Here is a 26806-nt window from a genome sequence, read left to right on the forward strand (position 1 = left end):
TCTGAAGTCTCTGGAAATTTGTCCTCTGTTTCATTCCTGATATTAGTAATTTATGTCTTCTCTTTTAAAAATATTTGTCCATGTATTAATCTTTTCAAAGAACAATACTTTTATTGATTTTTCTTTTTTTTTCAATTTTATTGATTTCTGCTCCTATCCATTATTTTCTTCCTTCTGCTTGCTTTGAGTTTATTTTGTTTTGTTTTTTTTTTTCCCTAGGTTTTTTAGGTGAGAGTTGATATTACTGAAACTTTTTCTAATGTAAGCATTTAGTACGGTAAACTTCTCAACACTGCTTTTATCTGCATTCCACAAGTTTTGGTACGTTGTAATTATATTGATTTCCCTTGAGACAACCTCTTTTAACTGTTGAAGTTAGAAGTTTGTTGTTCAGTTTCCAAATGTTGGAAATTTTGCTATTTTTCAGTTACTAAGTTCTGGTTTGATTCTGCTGTGATCAGAGGACACAACTGTATCCAGTTGTCCCTTGAATAACACCAGTTTGGACTGTGGGGGGCTATTTGTATACAGATTTTTTCCGTTGTAAGTAGTATAGTCCTGTACAATCCAAGGGTGGTTGTCTACAGAATCTGAGGCACTGTGGATGCAGAGGAACTACAGATATGGAGGGGAGACTCTAATTTATATGAGATTTTGGACTTTGGTGAGGATTGGAGCCCCTAAATCGTGTTGTTCAAGGGTCAGTTGTATTTTCATCCCTTTAAAATTTTTTGAGAATTTCTTTTAATGGTTCAAGATATAGGTCATTTTGGTTTATGTTGCATGAGTACTAGAAACGAATGTGTACTGTTGTTAATGGAATGTCCTATAAATGTCAAATAGATCCTGTTGGTATTGCTAAATTCTGCTGTATCCTTCTTGATTTTCTGTTTATTCTAACAGTTACTGTGGAGGAGGTGTTGAAGTCTCCAATGGTATTTGTGGATTTCTCCTTTCTGTTCTATCAGCTTTTGGTTTTCATATTTTGGAATTTTATTGTTTGGTGCATACATGTTTAGGATTGCTGTGTCTTCTTATCTTCTTACTCTTATATAATGTTACTCTCTGCCCCTGGTAATTTTCTTTGCTCTTAAGTCTATTTAATGAAATATAGTCACAACTGGTGTTTTTTGGTTGATGTTTGCATAATACGTCTTTCTTTTGACTTTCATCCTACCTATATAATTACCTTTGAAGTGAGTTTCTTATAGACTCTTGTTGGGTCATACTTTTTAAATTTATTCTGTCTGTCTTTTGATTTTTGTATATAAACTATTTACATTTATGTAATTATTATTTTGGCACAGTGGTAAAGAATCCACCTGCAATGCAGGAAACTCAAGAAACACAGGCTCAATCCCTGGGTCAGGAAGATACCATAGAGTGGGAAATGGCAACCCGCTCCAGAATTCTTGCCTGGAAAACTCCGTGGACAAAGAAGCCTGGAGGGCTGCAGCTCATGGGGTAGCATGACAGAGTGACTGAGCACATGTAAAAATATTATGTGAGGTCTTGTCATTTCTTAAACTTCCCTGCAGACACTTTGAATGACATAGGCCGATATAATATTTGAAATTAAGTTTATTTTCTCAAGAGGAGAATTTAAATTATCATTGTGTTTTTCTTTCTGTCTGATGCAGAGTTCTTTTTTTATTGCTTTGTCTCTGTTTAGAGAATTTCTTTGAGCCATTCTTTTTGGGTAGGTTCTACTTGCAATAAATTCTTTTAGTTTTTATTAATTTGAGAATTATTGATTTTCCCAGTCTTGAAGTATATGCTTTTGCTGGATATAAGGTTAGAATTTCATAGAATTTTCTTTTAGTACTTGAAAAATGTGCCAGTTTCTTCAAGTCTCAATGGTTTCAGTTGAGAAAACCTCTGTCCTTCAAATAGGACCTCTTTCCTATTTAGGGAAAAACTTTCTCTAGTTGCTTTAAGATTTTCTTTTATTTATGTTGGTTTAAAAAATTAACACAAATTTAAATTAAAAAATATTTTGTCTCACACTTCTGAGAATACTTTCTGATAAAGGCCTTAAACAATGTCTGAGGGCATGTTCATGAAATAACCTCCTCTAAAATAAATTGGACAGTTTTATTTAACTGATAAACTGATTTTTTTTAAGAGCTCCTAATAGCATTTAGGGAGCTGGCAAACCAAACTGTATCCTAATTTAAATAAGGCATGTAAGTTATCAAGACTGAGAAATAGTTCTAATTTATCTGTTTAGTGGTGGGGAAATACTATGTAAAGATATCCTTATTCTTTTTACTAAAGTTGCACAATTCAAATTCACGTATAAAATAGTGAGATGTGCCTTACTATAAGAGCATGTCACCTCTCTTCCCCTTCCCCAGAAGAGGAATATTAAGTCATTTACAATTCTTTTGCCATTATTACTTTTAATGGGGCTTCCCTGGTAGCTCAGCTGGTAAAGAATCCGCCTGCAAGACAGGAGACCTTGGTTCGATTCCTGGGTCAGGAAGATCCACTAGAAAAGGGATAGGCTACCCACTCCAGTATTCTTGGGCTTCCCTGGTGGTTCAGTTAGTAAAGAATCCCCCTGCAGTGTGGGAGACCTGGGTTCGATCCCTGGGTTGGGAAGATCCCTTGAAGAAGGGAACAGTTACCCATTATAGTATTCTGGCTTGGAGAATCCCACGGACTCTACAGTCCATGGGGTCACAGAGAGTCAGACACAACTGAGCAACTTTCACTTTCAGTATTTACTTGTTGCTGTGCTGTGTGTTCACTGCTGTGTGTGGTCTTTCTCTAGCTGTGGCAGGTGGGGGCTGCTCTTCATTGTGGTGCATGGGCTTCTCTCATCGCGGTGGTTTCTCTTACTGCGGCTCTAGAGCGCAGGCTCTGTAGCTGTGTTGTGTGGGCTGTCAAACATGCAGGAGCCAGTAGTTGCAGCGTACAGGCTCGGCAGTTGCGGCTCACAGGCTCTGGAGTGGGCTCAGTGGTTGTGGTGCACAGGCTTGGTTGCCCTGCAGCATGTGGAGTCTTCCCAGACCCGGGATCAACGCTGTGTCCCCTGCACTGGCAGGCACGTTCTTCCCACTGTGCCACCAGGGAAGTCCTGCCATTAGTTTTTTGAGTACTTTTTCAGCCTTGCCTTTTTACTCCTCTCCTCTGAGGACCTCCATGACGCAAATGTTAGATCTTCTGTTGTTGCAGGTCACTGAGACTCTGCTCCATGTTTTTTTCCCTAGTTGGTTCACTTTTTGTTTTCCTGATTAGATAATTTCTATTGTTGTGTCTCTAAATTCACTGTTAATTCCCTCTGTCTTCTTCATTCTGCTTTTGATCCTAACCATTGTGGTTTTTACGTCTAAAATTTTTATTTGGTTCCCTCCCCCCCGCTTTTTTTTTTTTTTGCTGGACTTTTTTTTCATTTGTTTCAAGAGTGCTGGTGAATGCTCACTGAAGCATTTGTATTGTAGCTGCTTTAAAATCGGTCAGAATTTCTCACATCTCTTGTCATCTCAGAGTTGGCATCTGTCATTTGTCTTTTTTCATTCAGTTTGTATTTCTGATTATTGTCAAGAAAAGTGATTTTATTGAAATCCAGATATTTTGAGTATCTGAGATCTTGGATCATTTAAACTTTTCCTTTTACTAATAGCTTTCACTAATAGCAAGGGAAGCAAGGGTGCCACTTTGTTACTCCCAAGTGGGAGCAGAAGTCCAGGTTTCCCACTCAGCCTCCATTTGCTCTGAGGGCAGTGGTCCTTATTTTCACCGGGTAGCGGTGGGTGCTCCAGCTCTTCAGGAAGCCACCTGGAACACAGTCCTAGCAGATGGGAGGATGTCTCATTACTGCTGGATGAGGTGTAATTCTGGGCTTCCCAAATTTTCTCCACTACCCTACAGGGCTTCCCAGGTGGTGCTCGCAGTGAAGAACCTGCCTGCCAATGCAGGAGAATTAAGAGACACAGGTTCAATCCCTAGGTCAGGAAGATCCTCTGGAGAAGGGCATGGCAACCCACTCCAGTGTCCTTGCCTGGAGAATCCCATAGACAGAGAAGCCTGGAAGGTTACATAGGGCTGCACAGAGTTGGACATGACTGAAGCAACTTAGCACACACCCACACATTGCTTGTTCACCCTTGGAGGTAAACAGAAATGGCCCTCTGGATGATGTGCACACAGAAGGATTGTCTGATAGAGGAAGTGCCTTTCACTGTACAAAAAGGCTTCCCAGGTGGCACTAGTGGTAAAGAACCTGCCTGCCAGTGCAGGAGACATAAGAGACAAGGGTTTGATCCCTGGTCAGGAAGATCCCCTGGAGAAGGGCATGGCAATCCACTCCAGTGTTCTTGCCTGGAGAATCCCACGGACAGAGGAGCCTGGCAGGCTACAGTCCATGGGGTTGCAAAGAGGCTGAAGTGACTTAGTACACATGCACCCCACAGGGAGGTGGGGGTAAGTCCTGGCTTTCTCCAGCACTACCTTGTAGGGATTCAGGCACCTCATTGCAGCCACTCCGCTGACCCTGGGATTCTCCAGGCAAGAACACTGGAGTGGGTTGCCATTTCCTTCTCCAATGCATGAAAGTGAAAAGTGAAAGTGAAGTCGCTCAGTCATGTCCGACTCTTCCCGACCCCATGGACTGTAGCCCACCAGGCTCCTCTGCCCATGGGATTTTCCAGGTAAGAGTACTGGAGTGGGGTGCCATTGCCTTCTCTGGAAAAGGTGGGGAGGTTAAGTCTTGGTGGCATGGTGGAGGTAGGGCTACAGTGTTTCCTGTGATGTTTGGCTGGAGCAGAGCCCCTGTTTTATTTGTAAGTTATCTGTCGTGGGAGGCTGCCCCTTTCTTGGTGCTTTGGCTAAAGAGCAGGCTTTTGTTGGGGCTTTTTTTTCTTCCCTGCATCTCTTGGCATTTCTGGGTTACTCGAGCACCCAGTCTACCATATATAAGGCCAAAGGAAAACTCAGGGAACTCACTCCTATGATTTTTTTTTTCTTAATTTCAAGTCCCACCCAGTCTGCCTTCTCTCCACCTGAGGGTCATCTTACATTTGTTGTATATATGATATCCAGAGATTTTAGTTGTAGTGAGGATGAAGAATAGTGAAAAGTTCATTTGCTCCATCTTCCTCCAGATAAGTCTCTAAAGGGCTTTTAACACAAATGTCATGTTTGTACTTGATATGACCTTATAGGGTAGCTATTATGGGGATTGTGGTTATAGAGTAACTGAGTTGGTATAGTGGATCTGGATAATGAATTTTGTCTATGATGTTGAAAGTAACTGGCTAAAGGATCTTTGAAATGGTGCCCGGAAGTATTCTAGGCGAAGATCATCTGATTGTGAACAAAGTGAGAAGGAAAGAGAAGATCCAGTTGGGTCTGCCTGGAGGAGGAAGTAGACACACAGGTGGGAAGTGGTCCCAGACTTCCCAGGTTAGTGACATGGCCCACATGACGAGGAAAAGTGGGTGGGCTTTCTTTTGCAGTATGGTGCCGTATCACTTTTTGCATCAGTTGTGATTAACTATTGTTGTTACTGTTGTTCAGTCTCTCAGTCGTGTCCAGCTCTTTGCAGCTCCGTGGACTGCAGCACGCTAGGTTTCCCTGTCCTTCATCATCTCCCAGAGCTTGTTCAAACTCATGTCTGTTGAGTTGGTGATGCCATCCAACCATCTCATCCTCTGTCGTCCCCTTCTCCTGCCTTCAATCTTTCCCAGCATCAGTCTTTTCTAGAGTCAGCTCTTTGTATCAGGTGGCCAAAGTATTGGCACTTCATGTGTATAAACCTGTATGTCTGGGGGAAGGTACTGTTATTTTCCTGTGGCTGAAAAGAAACTCACTCAGTTGTGTCCAGATCTTTGCAACCCCATGGACTATACAGTCCATAGAATTCTCCAGGCCAGAATACTAGAGTGGGTAGCTTATCCCATCTCCAGGGGCTCTTCCTGACCCAGGAATCGAACCAGGGTTTCCTGCATTGCAGGTAGATTCTTTACCAACTGAGCTGTCAGGAAGCTGATATCATAATAAATAGGCTGACAAAGTCTCACCATCCTCCCACAGAAGGGAGCTTTGAGGAAGCTCTATTTGGTCAGTTTCATATACCAGATCAAGTGTTTTTTACAGATTGATAAAATAGCAAATTTACCATAGAATGTATTTTAATCAGTAGGACAAAATAGAAGGATGAGAGCTGATGGAATTTTACTTTGCCTTGACAATTACTTAAGGCTCATCCTTTTACCAGGCCATTTGAGTCTTTTTTCATCTGTCACTTTGATATTAACTACATTTCTATGGGAGCTTTATAGCTTAAACTTATAACTTAACTTAAAAACATTTAATAGAGTACCTCTAAGATTCATATAGCCATTTGAGTGTTTCTCTGCCTCTCACATTTATATGAAACTCAAAGCTGTTCAATATATAATTATTTCTCCCTTGAAATTTATGTTGATGGCATTTCTTTAACAGTTGGTTACAGTGTTATGGTATTCTCTCTCTGGGAAAATGGCATAAGTATGAGTTACTGTATAATTGAATTTTTTTCTAAATACTTTGAACTTGAGTTTTTCACCTCTAAATTGAAAGTGCTAATACCTACACTGAGAGAATTTTGAAAGACAACATGAGAAAACTTATAGCACAGTGACACATACTGTGCAAGTCTTTTTTCTCTCTTTACACATTTTCATTTCCCATTGAATTAAAAGAATAGCCTCAGAATTAAAAAGAAATCTTCATTTTTATAAGAAGCATTGAGATTCTTAGAAAGAGTCAATATAACTGAGAGTCATTCTCAGATAGTTAAGTTGTTCTCTTTCATAGTAATAGTTTCTGGAGACTGTGGTCTTTGGACATAGACACACAGCATAACATTTGTTCTCTGTGTGATGAAAAATTAAAGACTATAATCTCTGTGGCTTCTCGCAGACATCATAGGCATTGTTATCAAGTTTCTGATTGCTTTTGGAGTAGAGCAGTTGTAAATTTTATTTTTTAATTGTTGTTCATTCACTGAGTCATGTTCAACTCTGTAATTCCATTGACTGCAGCATGCCAGGCTTCCCTGTTGTGTTCCAACTAAGTCCATTGAGTTGGTGATGCTATCTAACCATCTCATCCTCTGCCACCCTCTTCTCCTTTTGCCTTCAGTCTTTCCCATCATCAAGGTCTTTTCCAGTGAATCGGCTCTTTCCATCAGGTGGCCAAAGTATTGGAGTTTGAACTTCAACAGTCAGTCCTTCCAATGAATATTCAGGGTTGATTTCCTTTAGGATTGACTGGTTTGATCTCTTTCCTGTCCAGCTTCTGCTGTACAGTGAAGTGATTCAGCTACACATATACATACATTGTTTTTTATATTCTTTTTCATTATGGTTAGTACCAGGATATTGAATACAGTTCCCTGTGGTATACAGTAGGACCTTGTTGTTTATTCATCCTAGGTGTGAAGTGAAGTCACTCAGTTGTATCTGACTCTTTGTGACCCCATGGACTGTAGCCTACCAGGCTCCTCCATCCATGGGATTTTTTCAGGCAAGAGTACTGGAGTGAGGTGCCATTGCCTTCTCCAGGGGAATTTCCCGACCCAGGGATCCAACCCGGGTCTCCCTCATTGTAGGCAGACGCTTTTACCATCTGAGCCACCAGGGGAGTCATCCTGTATATGTGCAATGGTTGCCATCTGCCAACTCCAAATTCTCACTCCATTCCTTCCTTAATCCCTCTCCCACCTGACAGCTGCAGGTCTGCTGTTTCTGTTTCACAGGTAAGTTCATTTGTGTCATCTTTCAGATTCAGTGTTTAAGTGGTGTCATATATTTGTCTTTCTCTTTCTGACCTACTTCACTTGGTATGGTAGTCCCCAGGTCCACTCATGTTGCTGCAGATGGCATTGTATCATTTCTTTTAATGCCTGAGTAGGACTCCATTGTGTCTATGTACTACATCTTCTTCATCCATTTGTCCATTGGCATTTACATTGTTTTCATATAGCTATTGTAAATAGTGCTGCTGTGAACATTGAGGCGCATGTATCTTTTTGGATTATAGTTTTGTCTGGACATATGCCCATGAGTAGGATTGCTGGATTATATAGTAACTATTTTTAGTTTTTTAAGGTACCTTCCATATCATTTTCCACAGTAGCTGCACCAGTTTACATTTCCACCAGCAGTGCAGGAGGGTTCCCTTTTCTCCACACCCTTTCCAGCATTTGTTATTTGTCCTTTTTTAAATGATGGCCATTTTGACCCAAGTGAGATAGTATCTCATTGTAGTTTTGGTTTGCATTTCTCTAATGATAAGCAACAAGCAATGTTGAACACTTTACATGTGCCTGTTGGCCGTCTGTCTGTCCTCTCTGAAGAAATGTCTACATAGATCTTCTGGCCCCCCCCCTTTTTTTAAATTTTATATAATAGCCAGGGATTAGTTGCAGCATGTGGGACTTAGTTCCTTGACCAGGGATTGAACCCAGGTCCCCTGAGTTGGGAGCATGGGGTCTTAGCCAGGGACCACCAGGGAAGTCCCTTCTGCCTATTTTTTAATTGCCTTGTGTGTTTGTTGTTGAGTTGTATGAGCCGTTTACATTTTGGAAATTAAGCCCTTGTTGGTCCCATCATTTGCATGTTTTCTCCCTGGAGTAGAACGTTATGTAAGGAATATCTAAATGTTTCAAGGTTAATTTCAGTTTGTTCATTCTTTATTAATATGTTAATTTCCAGTTGTATCTGATTGCCCATATTTATATCAAACTAAGTATGTATTAAATAAAAAATTATAAATTCACAGGATTTGAAAGTATTGAGGTAGCTCTTAATACATTACCAGAATGTTTGTAATCCAATGACTAAGAGGAACTTAATTTACAAAAACCTGACATAAAAATAGTGAATAAAGTGAGAGTGAAGACTTTGACTAGTGATATCAAGTATAAAATGGAATGTGCTGTTCTTTTTAAAGCAGTACTGGGGAAGAATCCTGACCTCAGAGGATGATAGTGGGTAACAAGACTCCAAAGGCAGGCAAGCAGGCTGACTTGCTGAAGCTCCATAGTGAGAATGTAGGCCAGGAGACATAATGGTTCAGAGCAAAATAGTTTCCCATTCATAGCACAATGGACAGCAGATGTTATTCATTCCCATCTTAATCTTAATTTTTGGTTGTTTAGTTGCTAAGCGTGTCCAACTCTTTGTGACCCCATGAACTGAGTCAGTCTTCCCTGTCCTTCAGTATTGCCCAGCATTTGCTCAAACTCAGGTTCATTGAGTTGGTGATGCCATCCAACCATCTCATCCTCTGTCGTCCCCTTCTCCTCCTGCCTTCAATCCTTCCCAGCATTAGGGTCTTTTCTAATGAGTTGGCTCTTCGCATCAGGTGACCAGAGTATTGGAGCTTCAGCATTAGTCTTTTCAGTGAATATTCAGGGTTTATTTTCTTTAGGATTGACTGGTTTGATCTCCTTGCTGTTCAACAAACTCTCTATAGTGCAGCACCATGATTTGAAAGCTATCAGTTCTTTGGTGCTTTCGCTTTTATGATCCAACTCTCACATCCATACATGACTACTGGGAAAAACCACAGCTTTGACTAGATGGACCTTTGTTGGCAAAGTGATAGCTCTGCTTTTTTAATATGCTGTCTAGGTTTGTGATAGCTTTTCTTTGAAGGAGCAAGCATCTTTTAATTTTGTGGCTGCAGTCACCATCTGCAGTGATTTTGGAGCCCAAGAAAATAGTCCGTCACTGTTACCATCTTTTCCCCATCTATTTGCCATGAAGTGATGAGATTGGATGCCATGATCTTCATTTTTTGAATGTTGAGTTTTAAGCCAGGTTTTTCACTCTCCTCTTTCAACTTCATCAAGAAGCTCTTAGTTCCTCTTCACTGAAGCTCTTAGTTTCTCTTCACTTTCTCCCATTAGAGTGGTGTCATCTGCATATCTGAGGTTGTTGTATTTCTCCCGGCAGTCTCAATTCCAGCTTGTGCTTCATCCAGCACCACATTTCACATGATGTACTCTGTATATAAGTTAAATAAGTAGGGTGACAATATACAGCCTTGACATATTCCTCTCCCAATTTTGAACCAGTCCGTTGTTTCATGTTGGGTTCTAACTGTTGCTCCTCGACATGCATACAGGTTTCTCAGGAGGAGGCAGGAAAGGTGGTCTCGTATTCCCATCTCTAAGAATTTTCCTGTTTGTTGCGGTCTACACAGTCAAAGACTTCAGCGTAGTCAATGAAACAGTAGTAGGTCTTTTTTTGGAATTTTGTTGATTTTTCTGTGATACAATGGATGTTGGCAATTTGATCTCTGGTCCTCTGCCTTTTCTAAATCCAGGTTACACATCTGGAAGTTCTAGGTTCACATACTGTTGGAGCCTGACCAGGAAGATTTTGAGCATTACTTTGCTAGCATGTGAAATGAGTACAATTGTGCAATAGTTTGAACATTCATTGGCATTGCCTTTCTTTGGGATTGGAAAGAAAACTGACCTTTTCCAGTCCTGTGGCCACTTCTGAATTTCCCAAACTTACTGTCATATTGAGTGCAGCACTTCAATAGCGTCATCTTATGGAATTTTAAATAGCTCAGCTGAAATTCCATCACCTCTACTACCTTTGTTTGTAGTAATGCTTCCTAAGGCCCACTTGACTTCACATTCCAGGATGTTTGGCTCTAGGTGAGTGACCACACCATCGTGGTTATCTGGGTCATTAAGATATTCGTTGTATAGTTCTTTTGTGTATTCTTGCCACCTCTTCTTAATATCTTCTGCTTCTGTTAGGTCCATATCATTTCTGTCCTTTATTGTGCCCATCTTTGCATGAAAAGTTCCCTTGGTATCTTTAATTTTCTTGAAGAGATCGCTAGTCTTTCCCATTCTATTGTTTTCCTCTATTTCTTTGCATTGTTCACTTAAGAAGGCTTTCTTATCTCCCCTTGTAATTCTCTGGAATTCTGCATTCAGTTGGGTATATCTTTCCCTTTTTCCTTTGGCTTTTGCTGCTTTTCTCAGCTATTTTTAAGGCTTCCTCAGACAACCACTTTGCCTTTGTGCATTTCTTTTTCTTGGGGACGGTTTTGGTCACCACCTCCTATACAGTGTTACAAACATCCGTCCATAGTTCTTCAGGCACTCTATGAGATCTAATCCCTTGAATCTGTTCATCACCTCCATTGTATAATCATAAGGGATTTGATTTAGGTCACACCTGAATAGCCTTGTAGTTTTACTTACTTACTTCAATATAAGCCTGAATTTTTCAATAAGGAGCTGATGATCTGAGCCACAGTCAGCTCCACGTCTTGTTTTTGCTAACTGGATAGGGCTTCTCCATCTTCTACTGCAAAAAATATCAGATTTTGGTGTTGACTATCCACTGATGTCCGTATGTAGAATCATCTCGTGTTGTTGGAAAAGGGTGTTTGCTATGACCAGTGCATATCTCTTGGCAAAACTGTTAGCCTTTGCCCTGCTTAATTTTGTACTTTAAGACCAAACTTGCCTGTTACTCTAGGTATTCCTTGACTTACTACTTTTGCATTCCAATCCCCTATGATGAAAAGGACATCTTTTTTGTTAGTTCTAGAAGATCTTGTACCAGGGCTTCCCTGGTGGCTCAGATGGTAAAGAATCTGTGTGCACTGTGGGAGACCTAGGTATCCTTGGGTCGAGAAGATCCATTGAAGAAGGGAATGGCAACCCACTCCACTATACTTGCCTCAAGAATCCCATGGACGGGAGCCTGGCGGGCTACAGTCATTGGGTCACAAAGAGTTGAACATGACTGAGTGACCAACACTTCCATTTTTCTAGACGGTCTTGTAGATCTTCATAGATCTACATACTTCAACTTCTTCATTAGTGCTTGGGGCATAGACTTTGATTACTGTGATGTTGGATGGTTTCTCTTGGAAACGAACCGAGATCATTCTATTGTTTTTAAGATTGTGCCTAAGTACTGCATTTCAGACTCTCTTGTTATGAGGGCTACTGTGTTTCTTCTAAGGGATTCTTGCCCCACAACAGTAGATACAGTGGTCATCTGAATTAAATTCGCTCATTCCTGTCCATTTTCGTTCACTGATTCCTAAAAGGTCAATGTTCACTCTTACTATCTCCTGCTTGACCATGTCCAATTTACCTTGATTCATGGACCTAGCATTCCAGGTTTCTATGCAGTATTATTCTTTACAGCATAGCACTTGACTTTTATACCACCAGACACATCCACACCTGAGTGTTGTTTCTGCTTTGGGCTTGCCACTTCCTTCTTTCTGGAGCTATTTCTCTGCTCTTTCCCAGTAGAATATTGGACATCTGCCTACCTGGAGGGTTCATCTTCTAGTTTCATCTTTTTACCTTTTCATACTGTTTATGAACAATATGAAATTAGTTGGTACTAGTCATTATCTATTTATTAATATATATCAATAAAGTACTGTGGTCAAGGGTAATTTGTGCTAAATATCAATTATAGGAAGATCTAGCTTTTAAAATACAAAACAAGATTTTGTTGAACAGAATCAAGAATAGGTGATAAATCCCACTAGTCATCTGTCCAGTAAGAACAGAAGCAAAAAGTAAAAGAGAAAAGGAAAGATATAAGCATCTGAATGCCGAGTTCCAAAGAATAGCAAGGAGAGATAAGAAAGCCTTCCTCAGCAATCAGTGCAAAGAAATAGAGGAAAACAACAGAATGGGAAAGACTAGCAGTCCCTTCAAGAAAATTAGATACCAAGGGAACTTTTCATGCGAAGATGGGCACAATAAAGGACAGAAATGATATGGACCTAACAGAAGCAGAAGATATTAAGAAGAGGTGGCAAGAATACACAGAAGAACTGTACAAAAAATATCTTCACGACCCAGATAATCACTCACCTAGAGCCAGATATCCTGGAATGTGAAGTCAAGTTGGCCTTAGGAAGCATTACTATGAACAAAGCTAGCGGAGGTGATGGAATTCCAGTTGAGCTATTTTAGATTCTAAAAGATGATGCTGTGAAAGTGCTGCACTCAGTATGTCAACAAATTTGGAATACTCAGCAGTGGCCACAGGACCAGAAAAGGTCAGTTTTCATTCCAATCCCAAAAAAGGCAGTGCCAAAGAATGTTCAAACTACTGCACAATTGCACGCATCTCACATGCTAGTAATGCTCAAAATTCTCCAAGCCAGGCTTCAGCAATACATGAACCATGAATTTCCAGATGTTCAAGTTGGATTTAGAAAAGGGAGAGGAACCAGAGATCAAATTGCCAACATCCGCTGGATCATGGAAAAAGCAAGAGAGTTCCAGAAAAACATCTATTTCTGCTTTATTGACTATGTCAAAGCTTTTGACTGTGTGGATCACCACAAACTGTGGAAAATTCTGAATAAGATGGTAATACCAGACCTCACCTGCCTCTTGAGAAACCTATATGCAGGTCAGGAAGCAAGTTAGAACTGGATATGGAACAACTGACTGGTTCCAAATAGGAAAAGGAGTACGTCAGGGCTGGATCTTGTCACCCTGCTTATTTAACTTCTATGCAGAGTACATCATGAGAAACGCTGGGCTGGAAGAAGCACAAGCTGGAATCAAGATTGCTGGGAGAAATATCAATAACCTCAGATACACAGATGATACCACCCTTAATGGCACAAAGTGAAGAACTAAAGAGCCTCTTGATGAAAGTGAAAGAGGAGAGAGAGAAAGTTGGCTTAAAGCTCAACATTCAGAAAAGGAAGATCATGGCATATGGTCCCATCACTTCATGGCAAATAGATGGGGAAACAGTGGAAACAGTGGCTGACTTTATTTTTCGGGGCTCCAAAATCACTGCAGATGGTGATTGCAGCCATGAAATTAAAAGATGTTTACTCCTTGGAAGGAAAGTTATGAGCAACCTAGACAGCATATTCAAAAGCAGAGACATTACTTTGCCAACAAAGGTCTGTCTAGTTGAGGCTATGGGTTTTCCAGTGGTCATGTATGGATGTGAGAGCTGGACTATAAAGCAAGCTAGTGCTGAAGAATTGATGCTTTTGAACTGTGGTGTTGGAGAAGACTCTTGAGAGTCCCTTGGACTGCAAGGAGATCCAACCAGTCCATCCTAAAGGAGATCAGTCCTGGGTGTTCATTGGAAGGACTGATGTTGAAGCTGAAACTGTAATACTTTGGCCACCTCATGTGAAGAGCTGACTGATTGGAAAAGACCCTGATGCTGGGCAAGATTGAGGGCAGGAGGAGAAGGGGACGATAGAGGATGAGATGGTTGGATGGACATGGGTTTGGGTGAACTCCGGGAGTTGGTGATGGACAGGGGGGCCTGGCGTGCTATGGTTCACGGTGTTGCAAAGTCAGACATGACTGAGCGATTGAACTAAAGTGAGTCATCTGTCTGTAGCCCCACAGTAGTCATGCCTGTCCTTCACTGTAAATCCTTTCATGGATTACTTCCTTTGAAATAATTTCCTTGGTCCAGTTGCCCTTTTTCTTTTTCTTTTAAGATAGGTCCAGTTGTCTTCCAACTATATGCTCACTTGGAAAATATTTTCTTTCTACCCATCTGCGTGTTTTCAGTGAACTTAAGTGTCAGCTCCCCCTCCCTACCCCCTGTATCCTGTTGACAGAAGAGTATGTTTTTTTACTTTTCTATACTGTTCTCTCAAAATAGTGAGGGAGGCTCAGTAAAAGTCACCTGGGGAATACCACTGGGTTAATTTGAAAAAAAAATCTGATTCTGAGCTTTCACTGCTAGATAAGGGGAAAGGATCCTAGAGGTACATTATATTTAATCGAGAATTTTCTTTGATTAGTAGAGCTTAAAAAGCCCTTACTTTCTTAGTTTGAATTACTTTTTCCTTGGTATTTCTTAATAGCCTTCTCTTCTGAAGGATGGCAAAACAGATTGGTTCTGAGAATGAGTTATTTGTCAACTGTCTTATAAAACATGTCTGTAGGAAAAAGTTGTGTGTGTTTATTTTAAAGTCCTGGACTTGTCAGAATTTTCATAAAACCTAAGGTCTTTCATAAACAAGAATATTACAGAGTAACTTTTTCTTTTTTATGTCTTTGGTTTTCAGGCTTCTCTGTATGTCGAATCTTCCTATGTCTTCAAGAGGATATGATCATTTCAGGATTATTTACTTTTTTTAGCTTCTAAAAATCCACACTTAAACTTCCACATTTCCTAGAATTATTTTGTCTGGACCTATAGCTATCGACAGTATTTCACAATATAAATGTAGAGAGTATACCAAAGTTATAAAAATAGTATAGACACAAAATATAGGTGATCTGACACTGTTACTTAAATATTCTTCCTAAAGGTCCTAAACTTTTTTTCTTTCAGCCTGGCACACTGGTTTTCAAGATTAATAAGTGCTTACCCTTAGTTCTAGTAGATGGAGAAACAGGATTAAATTCATCTGTAGAAATTTTACTGGGAGAGGTAGATGCTTAATTGTTTTTCTTATACACTGTCATTTGCTGTTCAGTATTTAATTCTCTCTGACTGTTATTTTGCCCGGAAGATATCTTAAAGGAAACTGTTTTGCCTTGTAGTTGCTCTCTTAATCCAAATTGTCATGTTACCTGGTTCCAGTTCTGGGTATTGAAATGTTCATGGGATTTGATGATTGGCTTACTTGAATGGTAACATTTTCAAACAAACTGAAAAGCATGTAATTCTTTTGGGTCCTGTGATCTAGGAGGGTATATTCACTCCTAAAGTGACTACTAGTTCCTGAAAAAAATAATTACAACATTTTTTTGCTTAGTATAGTACTCAAGAGTCTTGCATTTGAAATTCATCTCTGTTTGCTATTATGATACAGACTTTATGAAATCTCTGCACTCACACATAATGTGAAAACAAACCATCATCCTCACTCCCACTCCCAATAAAACGTTCGTTCATTTAGGTAAGTTTTAATAAACAAAGCCGAATATGACTTTCATGGGAGATGGTCCGGGTAGACTTGAGTCTTCCCCCGCAGGTGCTCTCTCTCCCTTCTGTTCTACTTTCATCCACTTGTAGCCCTTCGGGTGCGCTGCCTGCGATGCCTGTGGCAGGGGTGTCTATTCTGTTCTGAGAACACTCTGCTTCTGATTTCCTGCTTTAAACACACAGTCTCTATTCCTACTAGTCTTCCCTATTTCTCCACTGTTGTTTTGAACAAGTATGATACTTTAATTGTACATTGGATATTTCTATATTTTACTCACATCTGTTCTCAAGACTAAAATTATCTCTGCCAACATCCTACCTATCAATGGTTTCCTTAGTTATTTTAAGAAGTAGTATTTTTTAAATAGTATTTTAAAATACTGTTTTAAAATGTTTTATTAAAAACACTAACGAGTTGTCAAGAATATAGTTGAGGAAACGTATTAGAGTATTTGACATTGTACTCATTAAATGAAATTACTCTTAAGTATCCTCCCCCTAAAAAACTTAATTCAGTAGACAGAATAATTTGTATCTTCTTGTAATTTACTGTATAGAGATGGTTAACATAATCAGACCGTCTTTATGAAAGGTAGGTAGAAATCAGAATTTTCCCATCAACAAAAAGCCATAATGATTTTTTTAAGTTTAATGTCAAAATTGTTTTCTTTATTGCAGGTTGATTAAAAGATTATAGAGATTAAATGCAAGCATTCTAAAGAACCTATTAATGTGTTTAACCAGAGCACTGGTATTGTTTCTTTTAAATATTTTGGTTTTTTTAATCATTACTTTTTAAAATATTTTATCACCTGTTTCTTCCCAGTGTAGGGCTTAGAAAGAAAATGGTAATTAAAGCTTTTTGCAAGCCAAATATATTTCCCTATCCCCAAAATATGCCAAATGAAAGTGAACAAGGTTAGTATTATTAAAGTTGATTACTAGGTAAGCTAAAATAGGGCCAGGTAGTAACTAGGACATTTATTCTCCAAATAGTTTTAATAATATTGTAAAAAATACTATAAAAAACAATTTGAAACCATCCTGTATATGTGGTAGTTTAACGGGATATAATCAAGATTAGATATGAAGAAAACCACCTGAATTTAGTGCAAAATACCAAATGCTAAAGGTCCAAGAATTTACTCATTCAAACACAAGGAAGAATGAATTGTCTCATTTCTCAAGCAAAAAATTGCAATATTCAGTTAAAGGAACTATTTTAAAATAGGATATAATGTTGGTGAATGTTACAAGAGGATTAAGTTTGACTACACGAAACAGAGAAGTCCAAAATAATGGTGATGGAAGTTTATTTTCTCAAGTCAGAAACCCCCCTGAGTGGATAGTCTGAAGCTGCCAGTGGCTCCAGTGTGCCCAGGAACCACCCGCCAGGCTCTTGGTCATTCTCAGCTGTGGCTTTCCCGTCAGCATTAGCTTCTGGGCTTGGTGACTCACGGCTCTCAGAAAAGGAGGAAAAATGGGTGGGGTTAGAGATGAAAGGCCTTCTTTTCTTGTGGAACCAAGTCATTGCCCTCCAAGCAGCCTTCCCAGGTGGCTTACAGTCCGGTTAGCCAAACTCACAGTCACATGGCCACATGAGACTGTGAGGGAACTGGGATGTACTTACCTTGGATGTGGTGATTGTTCCAGAGTGTATACACATGGTCAGATTATCATGCTGTACAGCATTTGTATACATACAGGATTTGCCAGTGATTCCTCAGTAAAGCCAGAGGAAGAAAAAAGAGAAAAGGGCTTAGAGGCCAGAAAAACCTAATTGTAGAAAATAGGAGGAAATGGATAAATATACAAATTGACAGTTGAAATCTGAATGTTGTTCTCAACCCCAGAAGACTTCCATATGGAGCTACAGTGCAGTGCATATTAGAATACCTTTAAGTGAAAATGAGACCATCTAATAATTACTGCATGAGTTCAATTATAATTATCACCCCCCCCTCCTTTTTAGTGTCTAATGCTGTAGTTTGGCTCATGTTGTTACAGTATGTCTTACAGTTTGGTATATTTTATCTCATATGGAAAACACTGACATGGAAATGTGGAAACAAAGACCTTGAGGAAGGGTTAATAGACTACTGCTTTGGTTGTCATTTATAACCAATAATTAGTTTACCATTTTTAAGAGCATTAAAAGTTGCATCATCTTAGTTCACGCCACCAAAACAAAACATGAATTGGCAAAGACACTGCTGAAACCTGTGATGCCTCCTGATAGTATGGGCTTGAATATAAAGTATAGAGATAGAAATTAAGAATGATGGCAGTAAGAAAGCTGGCCTGGTGTGGATCTACAGCAGGTTGACAAGTGCTTTGTTGTCTTGAAACTTACAGTGGGGGTTTTATGTAAGGTCAGCCTGAAAAGTGGCTCTCAGATGTTCTCTTCTATGTTCTGATTAACTTTGAAGTGACAATTTTTCATAGCCCCTCTCAAAGCCTGTGACAGCCAACTTCTGTCCTCCTTGCAGGATAGAGGTCCGGTCAAGGCCAACCCTTCAGGATGATCTTCCTTTCTTTGAGAAGCCCCACAGCAGGCAGCTGTCCTTACCCACCCTGTCTCCAGAAGAGCCTCCGCTGCAGACCTCGACGCTGGCCAATGAGGAAGCGCTGCAGAAGATCTGTGCCCTTGAAAGTGAGCTTGCTGCCCTCAGAGCTCAGATTGCCAAGATCGTGACCCTCCAGGAACAGCAGAACCTCAGTGCAGGTCTGTGAGTCCTCCAGTTGTCAGTCAGCAAATGCGGGTGGGGAGCGGGGAGAATACCACTCACTTGGGGGAAAAATTATTTGTGGGCTCTGCTTCTTCAGTCATGTCTGACTCTTTGCAACCCAATGGACTATAGCCCTCTAGGTTCCTCTCTGTCCATGGCATTCTCCAGGCAGGAATACTGGAGTGGGTTACCATGTCCTCTTCCAGGGGATCTTCTCAACCCAGGAATCGAACCTGTGTCTCCTCCCCTGCAGGCAGATTCTTTACCTACTGAGCCACCTGCGAAGCCCCCAGTATGCATACATATATATAACTGAGTCAGCATGCTATACACGGAAACTAACACATTATAAATTATATTACAATTAAAAATTTTAAAGAAGTTAATTAGTAACAGCTGTTGGGCTTGCTAGAAAACTAGGGGCCTGTCCCCTGCATGGTCCAGTACAGGACCCAGGCAAGTTTAAGTGGTTTTCATTTGTTTTGAACAATCTTAATGCTGTCAGAGGATGATGAGTGTATTTTGGAGACAAAATATACATCCACTGATAGAGGTGAACACTGCTCATGTGTCTGCTGTGGGAACTTCACTGTCTGTGCTAATGGCACCATTCACATCAGACTGGAGGAGGTAACTGCAAGACAGCCCTGACAGGGTTGAGTGTGTTTAGTTACCTACGTGTCCTGACGCAAGCACAAAGCTCTATAACTGGGATAGTGGTTACTCATGTTGTGGAGTTACTATGGGAGTAAATGTGGAAACTATATATAGTATCTTTAGTGCAAAGTAGCTGTTTAATATTCATTTGTCTCCCTCTTGCCTAGAGTGGAAACTGAATTCAGGGCCTCTGACTCTGGTCTAATAGTGTTGCTTTTAGTTTTGTGGCATTGTCACTTTGGAGAAGAAACCATAGCCTTGAAATCCTAGCTTATTAATCTGCTGGCAAGCAGTGGTTGTTTTCCTAGTGTTCCTGAGTCTTGACAAGATTCAGTACAAGCCAGCTCTGAAGGGTAAAGGATAGTTATTCCACCTCTGAGTCACTTAGCTTGTGGTCCTATAGTTTAATGTAACCTACACAGAAACCTCCTCAAACCTGGGTCAGGCCACCATGGGCAGAATGTACTCCCGGCACCTGGTGTTATTTCAGTGAAATCTACAGGTGACTTTTAAAAACCCAAAGTCCTGCCCTTTTCTGTTTAACCTGTAAGTTACTGATACATTTCTCTTTGGCTTTACCTCCCTCTTCTGGCAGATTAGGAAAACTGCTGTAAATTGTGAGGTCATCTGAGGATTTCTGTTAGATGTTCTATTTACAACCCAACTCCCTTGAATAAACTAATCAATATAGTTCAAGCCCAAACAACTCTTTAATCTCCAGTTAGGCAGAAAGATGGATTTTTAGGCCTTATTTTAGAACCGCTTTAACTCTTAGTTACTTATTCTTTTGGGGAATTAACTATAATTTTTTTTCTCTCAATTTTTTTCAATAAATCTGAAACTTTTAAACTCATTCTGGCTAATTTACATTCTCTAGTTCATGCTTACCTTCTATGTAAATATACTTAAAAGAACCACAGAGGTATCTGATAGTTATTTACTCTAGTACCAAACTGTCAAGACTACCTACTGGAGGCAGTTCTGTGGGCAATCCAGATGCTGTTTCATCTACAAGTAGCTGCACACTGTGAAGCAGTCAGACCTGAACATTTGATATCACAAAAGCACCCTGTTAAGTTAAATGGAACATTTCCATCTGGAGACTGGGATTAAATGATACCATGACTGAAATTCAGGCATTTAGATTCCAAGCAAGTAACTGAAACTTCCTTTTTACTTGTGACTGAGATTCTTTTTAAGGTTACTGCTTTCAGGTATAAAGTCCTTAACATAACTGTACTTGTAAAATATTTTATTTGCCTCTTACCACGAGGGTTAAACTGATTTCCCCTCATTCCTGCAGGTGACTTAGAATCCACCAGGCCCGCTGCCACAGCAGCACCCCCGGTCCAGCCAGCGCCCCCGACGCCGCCCCCTCCGCCGCCACCGCCCCTCCCCCCACCGGGGCTCCAGCAGAGCTCTTCTGCTATTGATCTCATAAAAGAGCGGAGAGAGAGAAACGCCTCTGCGGGGAAGACCCCGGTCAGGACCAGTCCAAAGAAAACAGACCTGCCCAACATGCTGGAGATCCTGAAGGACATGAACAGCGTGAAACTGCGATCAGTGAAAAGGTGAGGAGACGTCTGCCTTCTTGCCCACTTCCCTTGGTTTCCTACGCCTTTTATAAGCAACTGCTAAGCTTCTTTGGAGGAGGAAGTGGCAACCCACTCCAGTACTCTTGCCTGGAGAATCCCATGGACGGAGGAACCTGGCGGGCTACAGACCATAGGGTCACAGAGTCGGACATGAGTGAGCGCACACATACACCAAGCTTCTTGAGAACTCTGCTTTATAGCATGACTACTGGAATAGCTCTTAAGTTTTTAATTTAAAAAAGATAAGCCCCCAGGAGCTCTTGTATGCAGTTAACTGAGAGCAGGACAAACACTGGCAGGCCACTCTCATTTCTCCCCCATCGCCTCTGAAGCCTTGTTACTGTGCAGTCATTCTTCCCTCAGGCTGAGTTGTGTGCCTGCTAGGGTAGGGACCAGGCTTGTGGAGGAGGAAACCCTGACTGCCTTGAAGGAGCCTGCAGTCTCTGCTCCTTAGAGGAACTATTCCCTGGGTACCTTTGTGCTGTTTTGTCAAGCTGTAAATCTAGGGCTCCCCACCTCACCACGTCAGTGTCTCTATCGGGTGTCTCTGCTGCTAGAGCTGTGCTGTCAGCGCTGCAATGCCCCCTTGATTTCTCATCACTTCTCTAAGGTCAGAACAAGACACAAAGCCCAAGCCGGCAGATGCTGCTGACCCTGCTGCCCTCATAGCAGAGGCGCTGAAAAAGAAGTTTGCTTATCGGTATCGAAGCGATAGTCAGGGTGAAGCTGAGAAAGGAATCCCAAAGTCTGAATCAGAGGCCACCTCCGAGAGAGTGTTGGTGAGTACTGGGCAGACCTGTCTCCTTAGTGCAGCCTGAGGGCCAGTCCACTGCTGCGCAAGACGCAAGGATGTGCTGTAGGATTTAGTCCTTAGCGCCAGCGAGACTGCTTCCCTCCTGATGCTCTTCTGTAAGTAAAAGCTAACCCTGGGTATCTCCCGTGTTAAATTTTCCATGCTGTTTGTTTATATTTAAGCACAATGAAGTGAAATTCATTACAATAAAACTTAGATATAAGGACAGTGTAAATGCTGTGATGTAGAAAGGAAAGGTCATTGTCTTAGGGCACCTGTGAAATTCTTATGAAGGGGAAAGAGATCTGTCCAGGGCCTTACAGGCTGTGGGCCCTGCAGCGGTGGAGACTGAGCAGACTTCATGGAAGCTCTTAAATATTAATTTAGACCTTCCCTTTCCTCAGGTTACTGTCACTGGGGAGATATGTTTATCTATCTATGCCAGAGAGGTAGATATCCTAGAAATTCTAGCATCTTTGAAACTCTAAACATTGAAGAGGAAACTCTATCTTCCTTCTTTTATTAAAAGAAGTAAAATTGGACCAAGCTAGGGTCTTGCAATGATTACAGTTTTTGCTATCTTTCTCACTGTTGATATGAATTGACAGGTTGTTATAAACATACTATAACAGTTTTAATACTATTGAGCTGCTTGATTTTTCGTGAACATACCTTGTGGTCCATGGTTGGGAGGGGGCTATCATTGCTGTTACATGAACCTGTATCTTTTTTGTTTCTTTTCTAGTTTGGTCCACACATGTTGAAGTCTACTGGAAAAATGAAGGCTTTAATTGAAAATGCTTCAACTTCCTAATAGACAAAGAGCTGACAAAGACTATCTCAAGTTCAGCTGTTGGTTTCTTAGGGCTGTTCGGCTAGTAGATATCAACACTGTTTGTTTGGTAAATACCTGAATTTAGTACTTAGTGGTCTCCTTTTAGGTCTCATTAGAGTATGATGCTGTAACAAAAGCACTCTAGATTTGTTTGCTTTTAGGGGAAGGTCAGTCTGAAGTTTTCCGTAGCATATGTACATTCCAGCACGTTTTTAATGTGTAGCCAAGATGTTTAGGTTTCCAGTCTGGAAAACAAGTACATAGATTTCAGAACAAAGGAAGGACATTTTATAGACGTGAGTTTTTAATTAACACTAATTTATCTGTACACATATTTTATGTGCATGTATTTGGACATACAACAGGACATAAGATTTAGTGATGGCAGTGACAAGGCTGCTGGTAATCATTCCTACCCAGTGATGGAGCAGCTGGTATATCCAAATTGTTGGAGTAAAATGTTTGAGTTTGGAATTTCTTCTTGCCTTGAACAGAACTTTTAGATTCTCTCTCACGTTTTCTTGGAGATGGGGTTTGAGTAGGAACCAGATAATGTTTGCTGCTGAAATTCCGTAATACTTTCCTTTAAGGGAAGTCAAGGATCATGAAAACTGTTTCCACCTCAGTGCTGCCCAGTTCTGAGGAAGAAAATGTAGTTTTCAATAGTGAGCAATCAAACTACTGAATTAAATCTCTTTTAAAGTGAAAACTAGAATGTACCATCTTTTTCTTTCAGTTTAATAAAATGGCATATCATAAAGATGACCTGTTGCTAAGTTAACACTTCTGGAAATGTCAGCATAATGGAGTTAAAATTTTTAATACTGGTCAAAATAGTAGCTTTATAATGGAACACTGAATAGGCGCCAGTTTCCTGTACGTTGCTTATCATCGGTCAGACTGCTGTTCTGCCGAGTTCCATCCACCATGTGGCAGCATAGCCTGCAGGTACTGTAGGTACTGTCAGGAAGTGGAGAGCCGCCTTTCTCATCTAGGACTTCTAAGGAAGTCGTCATTTCTAAATGCTTCATGTATCGCCATGATTTTCTGTATTTCTGTTAAACTCAGCTCTAGTTATCCAGAATCTCCTACCATGAGTAAATAGTTGGACTTATTATTTAAAACTAGTGGGGAAAAAAGTTCCACTTCCCAGGGCGATTAGGAGATATGAAGAAGATACATTCACTTTTAAGTTATTGAAACTGTGTGCAATGTTCTAAACGATAGCAGCTAATACCAGTTGAGGTAATTTTCATGGTTTGGCTGTTTAGCTTAAATTTGAACTGTGGCTTAATTTTACACATGTTGTTGACATACATTGTTTCTAATTGTTTTCTATGGTTTAAAAATTCTGCCTTTAAATTCAGGAAATTCGCCTGATATACTTATTTTGACCTCCTAAGAACTATTTATATTTGTATCAGTAATTGAATTTTTAGCCAGTGCTCCAAAATGAGGAAGTTACTGTTTTGAAATAAAGCAACTTTTCTTTTCCTTGGACCATCATGCCTGTATACATGCTTTTTTTTCTTCCACAGTAGGCAACATTCTGTGTTGTACATGCAACTTTAGAATAATTTGCTTTCTGCATTTTCCAAGTGGAAATATACTGCTTAAAATGTGTCACCTTTTTCATTCACCTTCAGCATTAAGAGAGAAAGGCATGTGAGTTTCTTCGGGGTTCTCGAGCCTAGAACCCACCTCTGGGACTCTCTTTCCACCTCCCCTAGACCATACTGCTATCGCTGCCTCAGTAGCAAAAGAACTGACAACTCACCCAAGCGTGGGTAGGAACCTGGAACAGCTGGGAAAGAATCAAAGCTCAAACTTTTAGTTTCTGATTCCACATTTTGTGACCTCTGGTCAAACTCAAGCTTCTCTCCGTACTTAAAATCTGTAAAATGTAAATACAGGTACTGTATTCATACTGAAAGAATTCCACGTATATGTGGACCCACGCAGTTCAAACCCGTGTTCAGGGGTCAGCTGTATACATAATGTGAGTCAAAAAGCCCTGGACTTGGGGTTAAAACACGATATGTATATGTGATCCTGGCCCAGGCACATCTGTTTTTTAAATGGGAATAATGCTCAGTTCAGGAAATTATGAGGATTAAAAGAGGCATTCTGAACACATTCTATGAATAGCAGAGTACTAAGTAAGTTCTTACATTATTTTACACAAGGTTCCCAGCAGACAGTTTTCTCCTAGGAGACAAGGTCCCTGTGTGCGGGCCAGGGTGGAGGGGTAGGTCTCAGGTCTTCCGTCCTGGTTGTCTGCCCAGTCGCAGGCCCTTCTGCAGAAGCATCCTATCCTCTTGCTGTATGAATTCCTGTGAGGCTGCATCTTGGTGGGAAAGGAAGAAAACACGAGGTAACAACTACTGGAAACACACAGCTGGAAAAACCATCCTCTAGTAATTTCTCTGAAAACAGAAGTTCTCTCTGTGGACTAGATCTGGCAGATAAAAGTTTAAACTTTCAGGTGTGAACCCAGTAGCAACAGTTCTGGGATCGCCAGGCAGGAGGAGGTACTTGGTTTTAGCCAGTATCATTGTTACTGCCTGTTACCGTCAGTCTTCCTTCCCCATGACCTTCAGCCTCCCCTAAGTCCTGTCTCCTCTCCTCATCCTGGAGTCAGTGTTCTGTGCTGCTCCACTGAGCCTGTTTCTTAACATTCATTTTAGTTTTTCCTTATCAATCTTGTAAGCAGGCTAGTTCTTTATCGATACCAGAGCAATCACTTGAGGAAAAGAAATAAAAACAGCATACCTAAGGAAGGATCCAGAAATCTTAGATAGTTCCCTCTGAGACTGCTGTCCTTAGTCTGCTTTGTAAGGACTGCACACCTTACTGTTCCTCTGGCTGGAGATTCTCAAACTTCTTTTCCCTGGGAGGTTCTCCAGCCTCTGAAAGGTCAGAGGGCTCCTTCCGCAAAGCTGAGAGAGTAACATGGGTGGAATTTAGATGTGATCAAGAAGGTAATTAAGATGATCCATATAGTGCCTCCCATTCCATCCCAAACAGCTGTGGCTGCTACAGGGCAGTCCCGTCCCTCCCAACTGCTCTCTTCCAAGCTGGCAAAAGCCTTAATCTGGGGGAGAAAGACACTCTTCACAACAGCGACTTTACCAGAGGTATGAACAGCTTTCCGCTCACATGGCTTAGGAGCCGTCCCTCTTCATTGGCCAGCCACGCCTGCTATCAGAAGACGAGAGGCAGTGAGAAGCAGGTGCAGCGGCAAGCTGCTGTGTAACCTGGTGTTCAGTGAAGGTGGAGAGCACGCGAGACCGTCACATCTCTAACCTCGACCTAGAGCAGACGGCCCTCTGCAAGGGGAGCACCTGCTAAGGCAGAGGCTGGTCGGGGGCCCAGGATCAGCCTTCCTGAGTTGGTCCAGGCTGTCCCTCGGGAATTTGAACAAGAAACCTGGAGAGAGGGGTGCATTCGGTACTCAGAACTCAAGTGAGCAGGTCACAAGGAACAGCTGTACCCATGAGCAGTTTATACAAAATACGATGAGGAAATGAACAAGGACAATGACTCGGCCTGAACTATGTGTCAGTACATTTTTTTTTTAAGAGACACACATTTTACAAGTTAGAAAGCCACTCAGAAGATGAGGTGACAGAAGACTAAACCTAGTCTGTTTAGCCATAAAGACAATGCTTTAAAAATGTTTACTGCCTTTCCAAGCAGACACTCCAAGGTAGAGAAGAGGCTGGAAGAGAAGCAGGAGTGGCAAGAAGCAGGTGCAGCAAAAAGCTACACTTAAGTGATCAGTCTATCTCATGAACACGAATCCTCAATATAAAGCTCCAGTTAACCCGCAGTGACCTGAGACCGTTCCCTACAGTGGAAAAGGTTGACCCCTGTCCTGTGAGGATTCTTAGATGGAAATCTTAAAATTCTGCAAATGTTAAGCTAGTTATTTTTTTTTTTTTAAGCTAGTTATTTTATCACATTCCTTTATGATACTTTCTTCAAAAGATAAAAAGCACCTTGGGATATCATGCACCCTCCTGATTCTTTACAGTAGGGGTCTCCCCAACCTCCAGGGTCTAATACCTGATGATCCGAGGTGGAGCTGATGTAGTAATAATAAAGTGCACGGTAAATGTTATGCGCTTGACTCATCCTGAAACCCAACCACCACCAACCCCGGTCCGTGGAAAAACTGTCTTCCATGAAACCGGTCCCTGGTGCCAAAAAGGTTGGGGACCACTGCTTTATGGCTCAACAATAAAGAAACACTTCAAATTTATGCTCAA

General features: G+C 40.9%; 1 protein-coding gene across 6 annotated transcripts in view; it reads left to right on the top strand.

The window, feature by feature from the left end:
* Nucleotides 1–24035, top strand: part of MTFR1 (mitochondrial fission regulator 1) — a 62574-nt gene extending 38539 nt beyond the window's left edge. For all 6 annotated transcript variants that reach the window (XM_042254261.1, XM_042254262.1, XM_042254259.1 and 3 more), the window contains 4 exons: nucleotides 18416–18651; nucleotides 20616–20883; nucleotides 21518–21686; nucleotides 22446–24035. In XM_042254261.1, the coding sequence (XP_042110195.1) occupies nucleotides 18416–18651; nucleotides 20616–20883; nucleotides 21518–21686; nucleotides 22446–22514 (742 nt within the window). In that variant the 3' untranslated portion in view covers nucleotides 22515–24035. The remainder of the gene's footprint in view (nucleotides 1–18415; nucleotides 18652–20615; nucleotides 20884–21517; nucleotides 21687–22445) is intronic.
* The last annotated feature ends 2771 nt before the right edge of the window (nucleotides 24036–26806 follow it).

This window comes from Ovis aries, chromosome 9, assembly GCF_016772045.2.
Source record: "Ovis aries strain OAR_USU_Benz2616 breed Rambouillet chromosome 9, ARS-UI_Ramb_v3.0, whole genome shotgun sequence".
Taxonomy (NCBI): Eukaryota; Metazoa; Chordata; class Mammalia; order Artiodactyla; family Bovidae; genus Ovis; species Ovis aries.